At 33.2% G+C, this 17,907-nt stretch overlaps 3 protein-coding genes across 7 annotated transcripts; 2 read left to right on the top strand and 1 right to left on the bottom strand.

The window, feature by feature from the left end:
- Positions 1–418: 418 nt before the first annotated feature.
- Positions 419–8,506, top strand: LOC110638284 (dihydroorotate dehydrogenase (quinone), mitochondrial). 3 transcript variants are annotated; one of them, XR_009144108.1, is made up of 14 exons: positions 419–628; positions 717–827; positions 2,005–2,443; positions 2,650–2,732; positions 2,866–3,189; positions 3,362–3,617; positions 4,597–4,677; positions 4,783–4,890; positions 4,969–4,998; positions 5,862–5,999; positions 7,031–7,068; positions 7,176–7,275; positions 7,855–8,009; positions 8,123–8,506. XR_009144108.1 is itself a non-coding variant. In XM_058136050.1 (13 exons), exons 3-13 carry the CDS (start codon positions 2,309–2,311, stop codon positions 7,927–7,929), a joined length of 1,368 nt encoding a protein of 455 aa, XP_057992033.1. In that variant the 5' UTR covers positions 420–628; positions 717–822; positions 2,005–2,308; the 3' UTR covers positions 7,930–8,506. The 3 variants fall into 3 exon arrangements, 2 of the variants coding, with proteins under 2 accessions (XP_057992033.1, XP_057992032.1); XM_058136050.1 differs by having other exon boundaries at positions 420–628; positions 717–822; positions 7,855–8,506; XM_058136049.1 differs by having other exon boundaries at positions 420–628; positions 7,855–8,506.
- Positions 8,507–9,154: 648 nt separating this feature from the next.
- On the top strand, positions 9,155–13,453 carry LOC110638275 (uncharacterized). 3 transcript variants are annotated; one of them, XM_021788775.2, is made up of 2 exons: positions 9,155–11,234; positions 13,190–13,453. In XM_021788775.2, exon 1 carries the CDS (start codon positions 9,554–9,556, stop codon positions 11,228–11,230), a length of 1,677 nt encoding a protein of 558 aa, XP_021644467.2. In that variant the 5' UTR covers positions 9,155–9,553; the 3' UTR covers positions 11,231–11,234; positions 13,190–13,453. The 3 variants fall into 3 exon arrangements, with proteins under 3 accessions (XP_021644467.2, XP_021644469.2, XP_021644468.2); XM_021788777.2 differs by lacking the exon at positions 13,190–13,453 and adding an exon at positions 12,906–12,922; XM_021788776.2 differs by lacking the exon at positions 13,190–13,453 and having other exon boundaries at positions 9,184–9,328; positions 9,488–11,498.
- LOC110638276 (cytokinin riboside 5'-monophosphate phosphoribohydrolase LOG1) lies at positions 13,420–16,833 on the bottom strand. The gene is made up of 7 exons (XM_021788779.2): positions 16,609–16,833; positions 16,404–16,501; positions 16,125–16,161; positions 15,932–16,031; positions 15,698–15,768; positions 13,902–14,045; positions 13,420–13,622 (listed from the first exon to the last, which is right to left on the bottom strand). Exons 1-7 carry the CDS (start codon positions 16,702–16,704, stop codon positions 13,530–13,532), a joined length of 639 nt encoding a protein of 212 aa, XP_021644471.2. The 5' UTR covers positions 16,705–16,833; the 3' UTR covers positions 13,420–13,529.
- Between the last annotated feature and the right edge of the window lie 1,074 nt (positions 16,834–17,907).

The following is a 17,907-nucleotide window of genomic DNA, read 5'->3' as shown; positions in this document are numbered from 1 at the left end:
TCAGAATATTCATATTCCTATATCATATTTATAGTATTTTAATTATAATATTTTAATTACTAAAGTAATATATATTAAAAATTTTATTTCTTGTGTTTTATTTGTAATATTTCAATTGATTAGAGTAATATATTTATTAAATTTTATTTTTTATAATTTTAATAAATAATTAAATTTAATTTGCTATTACAGATAATATAAAATAATATTATTATATTATATAAAAAATTAAAAAATATATATAAAAAAATTTAAACTACAATGAGTAAATGAATGTATATGGGAGAATTTTATCTAAACTCATGATAAAGCCTGTTTAAGATAATAAACTCCCATATATATTATGAATTTTCTCCGTTAAGTTTAAGCAAAGTTAACCTGAATTTAGAAAAGGAAAGAAAGTTCCCGGAAGTTCTCTCAAGGCTCTAACCATCCAAAACTACGTCGTTTGCTTGATCACATTGGTTTTGATTTGGTGCTTTACTTCAAATCTCGTATCAAGTGGATACGAGGAAGTACGAAGACACTGCGTCAGAACACCTATTAGCCACCGCCGCCGTTCTCCTTCATCATCATTCACTGTCGCCCTCGCTTTCTTCTCCACTTCGAAGCCATTGACGTCGATCGGGTATGTTCTCCCTCACCTCACCATTGCTGTCGTTTACCATTGATGTTCTTCCTTACTGTGGCTGACGCTGTCGTTCACCACTTTGAAGCCATCATCGAGGCAGACTGCTGTGACTGAACTGGAGGAGGAAAGCAATTCTAATTAGCTGCCCACCTTTCTCTCTTTGTCCAAGTCGCTTCGACTAATACTTCTTGGTCAGGTGAGTTTTCCAGTTAAAAGTTATCCCTTTTTTTGATTTGAGATGACTTAGCTTCCTCCATGACTTAAATTGATTCTGTATTTATTTGTTCGGTAAGTCATTGAACGGAGATGAACTAGGCATTGGCTTTACTTGCGATGTCAAATCCAACTGCTGAAGTTCTAAAGCTACTGCATAAAATTCACATATTTTGATATTTTGATGTGGCTGTAATCCCTAGTGTTAAAAGTCTAGATCTAAATATCTTGAATTTTTTTTTGTTCCTATAATTTTTTGAAGTTCACAAACATATTCTCTGTGATGGCAACTGAATTTTTTACTGAAAATATTTAGCATACACGTTCTCATTTTGATATAAAATAGAACTGCTAAAATTCTAAAGAACCTAATATTGTAATTTATAAGAAATATCATTTATAATGGCAGGGAGGATATGTTAACAGGTAGAAAAGAAACCCAAAAATGAAAAAGGCAAAAGAGAAGGAAATATTAAATGAAACTGAGACAGAAGGAAATATTAAGTGGAACTAAGACATTGCTTGAAAAGATTAGGTTGGGAAGATAAAAAGCGAGAGATTACATAATATGTGTTAGTATTGTGTTTCAATTTGGGCTTTGTTGTTGCATGAAAAAAAATTTGCAATTAGCTTGTATTGTCTGGCAGAATATATGTAAACTTTGTTGAATTTTTGAACTACAAATGATGGGTTGTATGAACTAGTTTTGTTTATGGTGTAATTATATGTAGAGATTTTGTGTTTTATGAATTCTTTCATGATTTATTTGATGAATTAGATTGTGTTGCATTCTAATTATAATTAATTATTTATTTGATTTCATAGAGTCTTGAATTTTCTTAGTTTTATAGATTTTTTTAAAAGTTTGTTTTGGCTTTAAGTAAGTATATTGCTTACATCGTTTGATTGAATTTGAGTAAAAAAAGAAATAAAAAAATAAATTGGTTGGGGTGGGTTCTAGTGGTATGTGGGCATAGCAATTGGATTTGGGAAAGTGGATGGATAGCAAGGGGGTGAATTCTAATTGAGTTAGGGATGGGTTCGGCTGGTCGAGATGTTAAACTCATTTGGATTTGGGTAGTTCAAATTTGTGAGTACCCGAGGTTACATCCGTCGCAACTTGGTCTGAGTTCTGATGGGTCTTATATTTTTTAACCTAGGTCAAGCTAGATCAGCCCAACTGAAAAGTTGTGATAGACCTGGAAAATGGCAGACATATGGATTTGGCTGTGATCCATTTTATGGTAATCTCACTCACAACGATAAGACAAGGGCATTCCCTCGCAAAGAACAAAGGGTGCAACTAATAGGGGTTCCTGGGATTCTGGGACACCAACAGCAGCTCCTCTGTTCCTCTCTCCTTCTAGCAAAAGCTTCTCCTGTCCTTTCTTTCAAGTTTTGACTGAGAAAAAAAGCACAAAGCCTTTGTCTGACACATTTTACTAGATTGGGTTGTTCTTGATTATGGCTGTAAGGGCTACAAGGCGATTATTGAGAGATGTTTTGTACAAAAGGTTAATTTCAAGTCCTGTTGGAGGTGTTAGACACTGTTCTTCTGTTGCAGAAGCTCCTCCTAAAATCCCTCACTTCTCCAGAAAAGTAAGTACACGCTCCCTCCTTTATTAGAAACCAAGAAAGGGCCTGATATTGCAATTTCATCTTCTAATGTTTACTTTATTTGTGAAAAATAGATAATGAAAGTTTCAGTGATTGAATCACTGAAATTATGAGATGATCTTGGATTGCACATTCTCTGTCATTTTTGACTATTTGATTCTCTAATCTTTTCTTACTTTCAACTTTAGGGAAGGCTTTTGACGGGACTCACCATAGGATTCGTCATTGCTGGAGGAGCTTACGTAAGTACTGTGGATGAAGCAACTTTCTGGTACTCCCTTCAAATCTCTGATTCTATGTATATAATTTATATATTTTTTTGGTTCTATCTGAAGTTTACCCTAAATGCTTTCTTTTCTTTATACTTGGATATGAACTTATTCTTAATAATCTATTAATTGCAGTGGTTGGCTATTCAATGCAACAAAACTAGTGAATCCATTTTTTGCCCTCCTAGATGCTGAGGTTGCTCATAGATTCGCTGTATCAGCTGCTGCTCGTGGTTGGGTTCCGAGGGAGAAGAGGTCTGACCCATCTATTTTAGAATTGGATGTATGGGGAAGGAAGTTCTCCAACCCTATAGGTCTTGCTGCTGGCTTTGATAAAAATGCTGAGGCTATTGAAGGCTTGCTTGGATTAGGTTTTGGCTTTGTAGAGGTTGGCTCTGTTACCCCTGTTCCACAAGAGGGTAATCCAAAACCACGGATTTTCAGATTGCGTAAGGAAGGGTGAGAATGCTGCTTCTTATTATTTTGCCAGTGTTAGGAGGTGCTTGGATTTATGAAATTTCTAAATTTGGTTCTTAGAATTGTGAAAGTAATGGTTTCTAATTTTAGTAGTATAGAGTCTTGAAATTGTTTTTAGCTCTGATTTTTACTCTTGTCTGATCTTTACGGCCAGTGCGATTATCAATCGCTGTGGATTTAATAGTGAAGGCATTGTTGTTGTTGCAAAGAGATTGGGTGCACAGCATGGAAAGAGAATGTTGGATGAAACTTCAAGCACTTCATCTTCCCCAAGTGATGGCATGAAACATGGAGGCAAAGCTGGACCTGGCATTCTTGGGGTTAATCTTGGAAAGAACAAGACCAGTGAAGATGCTGCCGCAGATTATGTACAAGGGGTTCATACGTTGTCCCAGTATGCTGATTACTTGGTAGACTTTTTACTGTTCATTTTTTCTTGTGCAGGGCATTTTGTAATTTTCCTTTTCTCCATCGTATTTTACGTCCCTTCTATGAATGCTATTGGTAAAATTTATATAGGAACTAGGCAATCTTATTTGCAATTCTCCATTTAAACTTAACTATCGCACAAGACACTTTTCAAACATAGCTATGCCTAAAGTGGGAAGTTAAATGGATTTATCTATTCATATGCATATTGATTACTAGTGGTACAGTAGGAGGCAAATTACTATTAATGAAGTCTAGAACCGTTAAAAGGAGATGCCCGTTTGTCTAACAATTGAATTTCTTTTATAAAGTTATTCATAGAGTATGTCTAGGGAAGGATCTTCGTTGATTTGTGGTTAGGTTTTAGGTGTTTGGTGGATTTAAATAAATTGGAGCTCAAATATAAAATGCATACTTGATTTATCTTTGCAGTTGCAGATGAAGTTAGGCAAATAGATTAGAATTACTAGTCTTATAATAATAGGATCTAGGGCTCAATTTTGTAAAGAAGCCTCTCACTTTATAAGGTCAGTGGTTAGAATTGCAATACAAAATCTTAACTCAAAAATTTTATTCTATGAAAAAAATGTTTAATAACTCATTACAAGCATATCTTTTTTGATAGACTGAAATTAAATTTAGTTGCATGTGTAGTTCACTCCTATAAGACAGATTCCTAACTTAAGATTGTATATCCATATTTTATTTGATTGGCTAGACTTATTAGCACAGCCCATTCCAGCAGAGCTAAAAATTACTAAAATACCCCCTTCCTACAATCAAAGATAAGCATTTACAAGTGATGTCCTCTGCTACCCTCTTTTATCATGTTTTTCATTTTCTTTTAAAACATCAATACCAATGTTTCAAGGCCTGGTTCTTTTCAGCATTTTTTTTTTTCAGATGGAAAGGAATTATACGCTGTTTGACTTGATAATATATGTTTTGCTTCTCTTTTAGGTTATTAATGTTTCATCGCCCAATACTCCTGGATTGCGTATGCTCCAGGGAAGAAAACAATTAAAGGACCTTGTGAAGAAGGTATGAAGATGTAAAGTTCTGAGCATGAACTTCCTGCTTCCTTGTTTTAATTTTATCTTATGATCTGATGCTAAATCAAGTTTATGACTCGTTCTTTTCATCTAGGTTCAAGCTGCTCGTGATGAAATGCAATGGGGCGAGGAAGGCCCACCTCCTTTGCTTGTGAAGATTGCACCTGACTTGTCCAAGGAAGACCTTGAAGACATTGCAGCAGTGCGTAAATGCTCTTATTTTTATATCTTTCTTTATTTCCACATATTGCATTCTTATAATTCTTCTATGTGTATGTAGGTTGCTCTTGCACTCCGTTTGGATGGACTGGTACATTTTTTTCCCATCAAGAATAAAATCCACTTTTGTCTATATCTCTAAGTGTTGATGCTTTGGTCTTTGGAAATCTTGATTCTCTCAAATGGGCTAAGCATTTCTGGTTAATATTTTCAATTATATCCATATGTATGCTGATAGCTAGTATGGTTGATAGGGTTTTAATGCATGTTACATGGGTTAGTAGTTCCTTGTTTTGAAATTTCTAGTAGCTTTGCATGGAAATCTCATATTTTTGGTAGGCAAAACGTGGTATAGTCCATGGCATGCAAAACGTGGTATATTCCGTGGCATGTAGTATAGAGGTTAAAGTTCCATCTTAATGTCTTAATGTCATGTATTGCCCATCTTCTTCTCTGTCTGTAGTCTGTATGCCCCATCTTCTCTCTGTTGCATATCACTTTCTTCCTTTGGTCAGTTTGCATGTCAAGAAGGGACTACATGTGGATTTTAAGAGTGGGCATTTAGATGACTATCAGGTTATTGCGATTGACAATAACTATCAATGAAATTAAGCTATCTGCATGTGTCGAAAGTGCTGGCTCCACTCAATGATGCACATCATTAAGCATGCTATATATAAATTCGTTCCCTGAAATTCTTATCCTTGACTGAATTCAGTAGAATAAATTTATTTCTTTGATATCCCAGAACATTATGCTAAAAAGAAAATAATATATGTATTGTATCCAGTCTTATCAATAATGGACTTAAGGTTAACATAGTCACAATGCCAGTGTATTTTATTGTTTGCTATTTCAATTTCAACTTAGTGATTGTGGAGTAAGGATAGTGTGAAATACAACCTTATTGTTTTCTAATTGACTCAGCTATTAATTTGTCTGCTTTGTGGATAGATTATATCAAATACAACCATATCAAGGCCAGACTCAGTAAGGAACTACCCAGTGACTGAGGAAGCAGGTGGTTTAAGTGGCAAGCCTCTATTCGATCTATCTACCGATGTGTTAAAAGAGATGTATATTTTGACAAGGGTATGCTGTCTGTTCTTGTTATGACTCTTATTTGTTAAGTTCTTATTCCTCAAGCTTTGGTATCAACATAATAATGGATTGATTATTTTGTGGCTGGATTACTGAAACTAGTCAATAGTCAACCATGGGTGGAACTCTCAGTTGTTTTGCTGTTTTGTTCTTGTGGTCAAATGTGTTCAAATTTCGATACTTCCTAGTTCTTAATGTTTCAAAATAGCCAAAGAATTTGCCTCACCTTTTTTCTCTTCCAATAAATAATCCTGATGATAGAGATGCCCAAGTTTGTTCAGGCAAACACACATATATGGAAACACACACACACACACACACACACACACACACACATACACACACACACATTCATGCATGTATTCTATATGCATACTTACACATAAACCCATCTAGATACACATGCACCAATAGACAGATTCTCCTCCTAACTGTTCATTAGATTCCTTTTCTTCTGTCATCCACCATGGAACCTTTTAATTTTATGCATAAAGTAATAGAGGATGACACCCAAATTTTAGAATTATTATATTTTAGATTTTTTTTTTAAAATTTTGGAGAGTAAATTATTTTGAACTTTTTTTATGTAACTTAGAATTAACATTTGGTTTGATATTTAGTATTTTTTGGAAAATTATCATTATAGAATTTGAACATTTCATTTTCTGTTTTGTAATGGTTTGGTGCCTGTATATGGGTGTTGTATTACATTATTGCGTAGAATGAAGTAAAAAAGGGTTGGTTTGGGGTTGTTCCCCCAACCCCACCCCCCCACCACACACACACACACACACACATATATATAGTTCTTTCTTATTTATTCTCTTCGTCTTTGCCCTTAGCCATTCTACTTTAAAGCCTTTGAAGAATTCACCTCAAATTGTTGTGAAAAATGCAAATATCTTATGAGTACAATGGTTGGATACATTTTGGAAAGTGGCTATAATATTCTTTCTGCTGTAGTAGTTAATAACTAACATTACAAATATTTTCTTGACAGTGTGTATTTTTATTGTTCTCAGGGAAAGATTCCTTTAATAGGTTGTGGGGGTATTAGCAGGTAAAATCTTAAATTACATCTGCATCATTGCCATCATCTGGTCATGAATGTGACAACAGTTTTATGAATTAATTGTTCTGAACTTTGTTTATAAACCATTGATTCAGTGGTGAGGATGCATACAAGAAAATACGAGGTGGAGCTACTCTTGTTCAGCTTTATACAGCATTTGCCTATGGTGGACCTGCACTAATTCCTCAGTTAAAGGTACTAAATATAAGAAGCAGATGTGACGTGAATTTTGGTCTTGTAGCAGGACTGGAGAATCTGGATTAAGTTTTGTTCTAGTGTGTGTGTGTGTGTGTGTGTGTTTTATTTTTTTTACTGGGCCAACGAATGCTGATTACTGTCCAAGGTGAAAATAGACTATTTCTTTTCATCACTTGGCCGTTCTAGAATGTGGAAAATCTAAAACACATGAGTGCATGCCTGAAACTTCCTTATTTCCAAACAGAAATGAGCTGCATAAGCAGAAATTTTTAGCATCCATTTCAGCTTAGGTAGAAATTTCTAGTGTGCAGCACTGTAAATTTTATGAACTTCCTCAATTTAAGCTGAAGCCTTTGTGTTCGTCAACTGTTCTGCTCAAGTTTTGCAACACAGTAGATTTTTTGAAACTAAAATTTAGATGCATTAACACAACTAGCATTGCAGTTATCCAGCATGAAATTTATTTGTCCAAGTTTTACTGCCATATATTTTAATGGGCAAAATGTGGATCCTTCATTTTGTGTCTTGGTAGATTTATTCTTGTAGCTTGTGTTTCATCTTGTGAATTTGCTGCAGGCTGAACTGGCTGAATGTTTACGGAGGGATGGTTTCAAGTCTATCCTTGAAGCAGTTGGTGCAGATTATAGATAAATACCATCTGTGTCTCCATGTCTTAATAAGAATGATTGGGAAAACAGCTTATACAACATAGGGTGCACACCACACAAAAGGTCTTGCAGCTGTCTTTATTTCATTTATGGAGCAATAAATTACCTGGTGGCTAAAGATTTGTTTGGGCTTGGCCCCTCAAGATCTCTGTTTCTATTTATGTTTCCGTGTTTAGGCTGGAGGAGAGATGTTGACTTCGTCAAATAGGAGAGCCATTTTTGGAAGTGATTGAATGGGAAATAATGGTAAAAGTAGGTTCATTTTCCAGAGATCAGGATAATTGCAGAAGGCATGATTTGATATCAGTGGAATATCCACTGGTGTACTGACGAGAATAATTGTACAGGGCATGCTTTGATAAAAAAAAAAAATGCATTGAAAGGAGTAATTGTTATGGTTTTGAATTTTTTTCCCCTCATGTGAAGACTAGAGTTTTGAACAGGCTGACCAAGGGTTCATGCATTGTTATTAGCAGGGTTTAGGTCATAAGGAGTTATGTTTAAAAAAATAGAATATTATGATAATTTATGTTATTCTTATAACTTCTATGTTTTACAAATTAATTATTTAATATTTATTTAAATATGAGTCATTGTTGGTATACAATTCAAGATAATATACATTAATATTCAACAAATTTAATTTGACATAAACAGCTATACTTAATTTGAACACAATTGGATTGAAAACTGGTATCCAGTTTCTGTTGGGTAGACTCACAAGTCATTGTTTTACAGTTCTGCTGTCATTTTCAATTTTGGTTTGATGGCAACCTTCCAACAATTGCTACTTTCAAATTTTGGATTTTGATTTGGTTTTGTGTTTGTCATGAGAGTTTATTTTCCCCATAAAAAGGTAGGAACAATTAATATATAGTTGTTTTCAACTTATTTTTCAAGAGGTTAGGCTTTCTTAATTCACTCACACAAAAAATTAAAAAAAAAATTAACTAGAAAAAAAAATCCTAAAAAATTTCAAAATTTATTGATAAATTTAATAATTATTAAAATTTATAATTTAAAATTTACCTATGGATATACTTAAAAATACATTTTAAATTAATATTTAAACGAATTTTTATTTAAATAATTAGTTATCAAAATGCTATTGTTGTAAATTATAATCATCATCAGCCATGATTGTGACGTGGCAACTACCATGATTTTTCGTTAACCAGAGCCCACTGCAGCACTGCTGGCTACAACTCACCCTTCTTCACTTCCAGTTGAGACAATTTTTTTTCACGTACCTTTTGCTTCACTTCTACCCAAAGCCATTCCATTCCGCTCTTTCGTCTCTACACGTTAACATTAGAGTCTCTCTTCAAATTCTGCTCAATTCCATTAGATCTCATCTATCTACAGTTTCATTTCAATTCCGAGTAAGTTAAATTCTTGTCCTTTTCTCTTTCTTTTCCTAGATTTTACTCTAGTTTCTTGGCTCATTTCAAGATTTCAGCATTGGCTCTTGAAGAAATGAAAAGTACCCATGAATGAATTTTTTATAAGTAAACCTGTGTTGGGTTCTATTTGTTTTCTAGATTGAATTCAAGATCTGGGTGGATTTCAGAATTTGGTTCTTAAAGGTTAAACAAAAGAAAGAATCCATGAAAGAGACTAACCCAGCCACTGAGCCTATAGGGCAAAACCTGATAAAGCTAATAAGCAACCTATGTTTCTCAGTTTTCGTATTCTCGGTTTTGATATTCACAGTTATTGCTATCACTTACCAACCTCCAGATCCATGGCTGGAATCAGCTCCTGCCCTTACTAAACTCTTTACTCAGAGCGAAAATGCCACCTTCAAAAATGACAATTCTATCCTCAAAACTGGTGAGGATTTACAAACTGTGTCAGCCCCTGCTGTACCACCTGCTTTAGCGATTGAACCAATCACTGAGCAAGTGATTGAGAAATCTGAGGAGAAGGTCACCAACATGACCCTCAAGTCATCTGGTTGTGAGAATTTGCAGATTGTGAATTGCTCAGACCCGAGGGTTCTGATAACAGTTGAGAAGTTTAATTTGAAATGGTTCAAGTCTATAGTGTTTTTGGAATATCAAACTCCTGTTAATGGGTCAAAGCCAGATGAGTGTGATGTGGCATGGAAGTTTAGAAACAAGAAAGAAAAGTCATGGAGAAAGTATAGGGACTTTAGGAGGTTTAAGTTTGGAAATGGGGAAAACTGTACTTATAAAATTGTGCACGCAAGTGGTTGGCATTCAGGCATTAATGCAAGGAGGCAAAGGATTAAAGTTAATGCTACTAAGAGTGGTGGAAAAAGTCCAAAAATTGCACCATCAGTTCGTGATGAGGAGATAAACGACACAATCCCAACTTTGGGATCTGAAATGAATTTTAGGAAAGGGAGGTACTTGTATTACTCAAGAGGAGGGGATTATTGTAAGGGAATGAACCATTACATGTGGAGTTTCTTGTGTGGATTAGGGGAGGCTATGTATTTGAACAGGACATTTGTGATGGATTTGAGCATATGCTTGGCGGGTAGTTATAATCCAAGTGGTAAGGATGAGGAGGGGAAGGATTTTCGGTATTATTTTGATTTTGAACATCTTAAGGAGATGGCATCAATTGTAGAAGAGAGTGAGTTTTTGAGAGATTGGAAGAAATGGGATCGTGCCCATAAGAAGAAAGTGCCAGTCAGGAAGGTTGTGACCCATAAGGTGATGCCAGTGCAACTGAAGAAAGATAAGAGCACAATTATATGGAGGCAGTTTGATGCTCCCGAGCCAGAAAATTATTGGTACAGAGTGTGTGAAGGACAAGCAGCAAAGTACATTCAGAGGCCATGGCATGCACTTTGGAAATCAAAGAGATTGATGAATATAGTTACAGAGATCAGTGGGCAAATGGACTGGGATTTTGATGCAGTTCATGTGGTTCGAGGAGAGAAGGCACAAAATAAGGAACTTTGGCCTCATTTGGATGCTGATACTTCTCCCGATGCACTCGTTGCAAAGCTTCAAGGGATTATTCAACCTTGGAGGAATCTGTATATTGCAACCAATGAGCCATTCTACAACTACTTTGATAAATTAAGATCTCACTTTAAGGTTCATTTGCTTGATGATTACAAGGCATTGTGGGGAAATACAAGTGATTGGTACAATGAGACAATGCTTTTAAATCATGGATGGCCAGTTGAGTTTGATGGATACATGAGAGTTGCAGTGGACACTGAAGTTCTTTACAGGGCAAAGACACGTGTGGAAACATTTTATAATTTGACCAGTGACTGCAAGGATGGGGTCAATACATGCTGACAAGGTTGGATGCCACTTCTTACTTTTTCGTAAATTGATTCACATCACTTGTATTCTTGGTTCAGTTACAGAATTATATTGCTGAACTCGTTTTTGGCTAGTTTGTGTATGTCCTTGTTCCTTTATTCTATTGATTGGCAATTCCAGTTGGTCATGAGAGAAACCTATATCTGTAATATAAATTTGCATTTTTGTTCTATGCTCTTATCATCTTGTTTGAAGTGAACAAATGTGGTCTATTTTTATTTCTGATCTCTTTACTCTTGTATCATATACTTAAATTATGCTTTCATGTACTTCATTCTGTTTTCTCTTATGATTTCTTTTCAAAGTTCATTAATGTTCTATCAATGGCCCGGTTACTTGTGAACATAATTTAGTGAGAAAAATTAAATTAAGATTACATATGATTTCCCTCGCCCTTCTGAAATTGAGATTTTTATATCTAAATTTTCAACGATCAGGGAAGACCTTGAAAAGCTACAAAATGTACAGTAAGTGCTGTTCTCTGAAGGTGGTGATTAGAATTGATCAGTTATTTCATATTTGTCTCTTACAACAACATGCACAATTTCATTTTCACTGAAGGCTTTCCCCTTTTATGTTGTTTACTTCCCTTTGGTTTAGAACAATTTTATGTAAAAAATAGGAGAATTAAGCAGGAAAATGTCGTATGTAGCAAGAGAACTAGAAATGTGAGATAAAATTAATAAAAGAATCTTTGAGAATTTCTTAGTATGCCTCATCAAGAGAAAGGCATCTCCATTGAGACCTGAAAAAGATGAGTCCCTTTTGTGGGTCACTGAACTGTTAACCTTTCTTAAACACGCTTGACACTCCTCACAAACCACAATTCTATGACGAATAGTCTTCTATAATAATTTTACCGGCATTAAGAGCCTGGCTTATTGATAGGGGTGAGCACTATTTGGTTTGAACTGAATAAATCTAATTGAACCGCCTTAATTCAGTTCGATTCGATTTTGCATTTTAAGAATTTTGGTTATTTCGGTTCAGTTCGGTTCGATTTTAAAGAAAAAAAAATTGATTGAACTGAACCGAACTGAATTGCTTTATTGATTTTTAAATTGATTATTTTTATAGGAATTTATGAATTATATATAATTATATATATATAAACTGTTTAATTTCAATGATTAATGGTTATTAAGTTAAAATCAAGATTAAAATTAAACCAAATAATTTGAAAATCAAGTCTAAATTAAAAAATTCATTAAAACTCAAAAATCGATCGGTTCGAACCGAATCAAACCGAAATATAGTAGTTCGATTTGATTCGATTTTTTATTCATTTTGGTTCGGTTTTTAAAATATGGTAATTCGATTAATTTGATTAGATTCGATTCGGTTCGGTTTAAACCGAATGCTGAGCCTCCATACTTTAAGATGCATTGACAATTGTGGTACACCATATGTGGTATAAGACAATCACATTACTCTTCAGAATTCATTAAAATGCCTCTGCTCCCTGTTCATGCTAGGTTCATTGCGTTGATTTTTTTTTTTTGGTCCTTTTCATTTGAATTGAAGATATATATATATATATATATATATATATATATATATATATATATTTTAATTTTATAATGTGAATCTCTGAACTAGATCTTTACAATCTTTCATCTCTTTTGCGCAAATTTTTTGATGTCAGTAGAGTTTTCATATGCTGGTTGTCTGGCCAAGATAGCAATTATGTAGTTGGTCGGTGGTCCAACATAGGAGGAATGGATCAATTTCGTTCCTTCCATTTTGTGTATGCTCTCCGAGTGCACTTTTTTTTTTTTTTTTCAAATTGAATCAACAATAAATGTGCATTGCTATAGCTGTGGACGAATGCCATACAAGCAACCTACCGGCTGCAGCTGTGTTCTTCCAGTTTTCCCTTTTCTGCACTGAAAGGACTTTCCCTTTCTGTTTTTGTTTTCTTTCATCTTGCAGGTGCATTAAAATCTGTGTGCCAGACATATCAATGACGTTCAAGCTGGAGTTGTTTTTGAATAGAAAAAGAAATGAAAACATTTTCCTTTTTTAACTTTTTGAGCTTGATTAAGATGTGGATATTATTGGAAGGATTTCCTCTGCTTCAAGGCTCAATCAAGATCACCATTTGCAGACGCAGTTAGTTCACACACCAACTATCAATACACCTACCGTGTGAAATCAGAATATGGCTCCCATTAACAAAGTTTGCTTCCATAAATAGCATTAATGCCTATTTACTACATAGAATGTTGTGTATTTTCACCCTTTTTTGGCTTGCACACACCATACAAATATATCAAGAGAGAAAACAGCTACAGATTTGCATTGCTTTCTCTATTATCCAGCAATGACTACTTGGTGCCACTTCATCGTGTCGAAGTACATAATCCTGCAACAGATTCAAAAGAGGAGTTGATATAAGAAAATTGGCATATGACGCCAAGTTTTAACTTCAATAGGAGCTTAATCAATAAAAAAAATGGCATTGCTACTTTGGAATTTCATATGGTTTGTGGACAACGTTTGTGTGTGGGATATAAGACTTAAACATGCTTTTGATAAAATTGTTATGGTTTTATCAAAAGATGCGTCTGTCATTATTTACGTAATTTTTTAAAAAAAAAAATCAATGAAAAAGGATTATGAGACTAAAGTGAAAAATTAGTACCTCCATCCTTTGGATTAATTCCCCAGCATTCTTTGCAGAAATGACAATGTTCCTCGCGCAAGGATTGATGAATCCATCTTCTACACCTTTGTCAAACAATCCAAGCAAGCTATCATAATACCCATCTATATTTAAGAGACCGACCTGTTTTTTTTAACCCAGTTTTAGAGACTTTTGGAGAAAGAGAGAGATGGGGGAAGGAGGGTTGGTCAACAATGCATATATGGAAGGTGACCAGATAACGAAATGTGAAAGGTAAATTTTATGTGCATAAGGTGGTTTACACATGAAACGAACTTACTGGAAATATTACTAAGAAATTCCAAATATAATATCAGTAACACTTAAATTCTTTTCATGGATTTATCAAAAGTTGTACTGTCTCTGTGTCTGTCTTGTGTGTTCTCTGTAAAACGGAAAACAAAAAAAAGAAAAAAAAAACACTTAAATTCTTGCTATTTTAAAACCAGGTGAGTAACACGTAGTTGGCTAACAGCACAAGACCTCATGTTTAGGGGTACCATCAATTGATTTTCATGTGATCAATCATATATATATATATATATATATATATATATATATATATATATATATATATATATATATATATATATATATATATATATATATTAACACAAACAAATTAATTGTTTTAAAAATACAAATACAAAGAAATACGTTGAATTGATATAATATGATTAGTTTGCTTTAATTAAATGTAAGTCATGGCCATCCCTGTCACAGTTTTCTTAACAGGTACATAATATAAATATATGTTTTTTTTTGCATTTTCCAATTGGAAAATAAATTAGAAAATTGAGATTTAAAAAAAAAATTGAAATCCATCATTTTGAAATGACTGTATAATGATGGAGTTATGAGCTGACAAATTATATATTTATTTGTTTGTTAATGATTTCAGATTTTTTTAACAGTTAGTTGCATAATCATGTGATTGTGGGTATAATTATTCATTGAGGGATATTTTTATTCATTAATTAGTAATATAAGATATGGTAATATGTAAATAGTCTCTTGTTAATCTTTTGGACAAAATAGTTGAATAAAGTTTCTTCCATTATTCATTCAATAAGATTCTCTTTTCTAATGTTTTTGAGAGAAAATTTGTAAGAAACTATCTCCCAAAAATATAAAATATGACTTCCAAATATGAAATTTATGAATATGCATAGTATATAAATTTAAGAGTTTTTATTTAAAAAAAAAAAGAATTTATAGTGAAAAATAGATTTTTTTGTTTAGACCTTATGATCCACTGATTATCTTAGAATCAATGATGAACCGAGTTTAAATAAAAGTTCCTGTAAAAAATATACAAAAAAATATATATATAAAGAGTGTCCCTTGTTAATCTATTAGATAGAAAACTATACAATTTCTTTTTTCATTATTAATCCAATAAAATATTTCTTCTTTACCAGTACCTTTTTTTTTTTTTCCTCTACATGTGCTTCAACTTGTTAATGATGAAAATAATTAGTATATTAAAAGAAAAAATCCTCCTTTAAAGAATAATTATTGAATAAAAAACCTTCTGAATAATACATATACAGAAATGATGAATGTATATATAAAGCATAGTCTATGATATTAGGAAAAATACGTATATATAACTAATCAAAAACTTATATATTAGCTGACGATATCCAACATCATATTATAATTTTTAAGCCTTCTATACATATTTTATGTTATGTTAAAGTTGCATATAATTATAACAAGATAAACATATAGACATTGGAAGAGAAAGAGAGAAAGGGAGGCTACAACTTAACTGGTTTATCATGGATTCCAAGCTGAGACCATGTTATCATCTCAAGCAACTCTTCCAAAGTTCCATACCCTCCTTATTTCATTAATTAATTAACCCAAAATGACCAAAAAAGAAAAAAACGTAAGTATATGAGTCAATAGAGTCGAGAAATAATTAAGCAAAAGATATAATATATATATATATATATATAGAGAGAGAGAGAGAGAGAGAGAGAGACAGAGAGAGAGAGAGAGACCAGGGAGAGCTATGAAAGCATCAGCTCTCTTAGCCATCTCAGCCTTTCTTTCGTGCATATCTGATACAGTCAACACTTCTCCGACTGTATGTTCTGAAATCTGAGAGCAAATCATTGGTACACATGCATGTAGGAGGGAGACTGAGAGAGAAGGGAGAAGACAGTGGTAGTAATATATGGGGGAGATTCATACCTCTGGCTCTAGTGGGATAAGAGCTGTTGGGATAACCCTAGCAAATTAAAAAGGAAAAAAGAACAAACAAAATTGAAGGCATGAAATATGATAAACCAGCATAATTAAAAAAACAAAACAGAATTAATGTAAATTAACTTATGGAGAGAGATATGTAATGATTTTGCTTTACCCTCATATATATATATATATATATTAAAAAAAACAAAGTTTACCCTCAGATCAGGCAAAGGGTCATTCCATATAACATATGTTTCCCATTATGGTCTTCTAGCTTACCCTAGAACATGACATCCACCATTATGAACTGTCCGAGAGACCAGACCCATCAACCCAAAGCTCCCTCCTCCATATACTAAATCCACCTTCCTCTCCACCTGCAAAAATTTATACCATTTTCATAAATCCTCTAAAAGCTCCAGAATTCACCTGGCATATGATGAGTGTGCACATGCTCAATCTTGAGAGAAAGAAAGAAACTAACCAGTTGTCTTCCAAGATCAATAGCTGCATCACTGAAGATCTTTTTATTCCCTAAATTACTTCCACAGAAGACACAAACCCTTTTGAACTTACCCATTAATTTTTCTGTTCAACATTGGAGCCAAGTCCTCTAGAAGTCTGCACACAACGTGTACTACATATATAATATTAATTAACTAATTATATAGTTTAAAAGACAAGAAAAAAAAAAAAAAACTCTTGTGTGCATAGGAGTTGAATGACACGCAATAAATGATGTTTCATGGCCCATATAATGCAAAATAATGCAGGTTTTTTTGGCTATTGTCCTTGTAATTGGGCGATATCCCATCATGTTGGCTGGACAGTATACTTTCTTTGCACCAATCCATATTTTATTGAAAAACCCTAAGGCATTTCTTTAGTCAAGCCCTTCATCCAAACGCGTAGCATAGTCTTGCTGGAAGAATCCCAATCATCCATATCTTTGGCTCCCATTATTGGGAGGCCTTTTAGGTTTTATCCTAAATAATGGCAACCTTATTTTATTCACATTGATAACTCTTTTTATTTATAAGAAAATTGTTGAACGCCCATTATTATATCTCCATTAAATTAACAAAAAATATATATAATATATTTTTATTACTGCTAAAAAAATTAAAAATATATGTAATTAGCAGCAAATACCAACTAAAAAATTTTAACAGCACTGCCATAAACATTTGGCAATTGGCAGCATGTGAATGCTAATAATATATTACTTTTAACATAAATTTCTAATGATGTTAAATTTAGTGTTGTTAAATTCAATATTCATTGTAGTAATTAATTTGCAATCATTATATATATATATATATATATATATATATATATATATATATATATATATATATATATATATATATATATTATCATGTTAAATTGTATTTAAATGTGAATAAGAAAGGCTTTATTATAGTATTAAAATGGGTACAAGCGTGCATCAAAGATGATGATGGTGTAGGGGCCACACATTAAGGCCACCGTTGATTAATTGAAAAGATAATTATATGCTATTGATCATCTTGTGTTGCTTAATTGATAATTAATTAATCATGCCATCAATAGAATTGCTATGTTATTGTTGATCCATAAAATACCACAAAGATTTTTTTTTTTTTTTTAAAGCCTAAGCCATTTTCCCTTTTGTTGTGGATTTGGTCTTAGTTTAATTAGCTATAAAGAACATGTATAAGAAAGAAAATATGGCTAAATATATGGTTTTAGAACTTAAATAATTTCTTCACATATATGTAAATAGTAACATTTGGTGAATGAT

This window comes from Hevea brasiliensis, chromosome 15, assembly GCF_030052815.1.
Source record: "Hevea brasiliensis isolate MT/VB/25A 57/8 chromosome 15, ASM3005281v1, whole genome shotgun sequence".
NCBI classification, from domain to species: domain Eukaryota; kingdom Viridiplantae; phylum Streptophyta; class Magnoliopsida; order Malpighiales; family Euphorbiaceae; genus Hevea; species Hevea brasiliensis.
The sequence above is the reverse complement of the archived record's forward strand: the minus strand, read 5'-3'. Positions and strand labels throughout refer to the sequence as shown.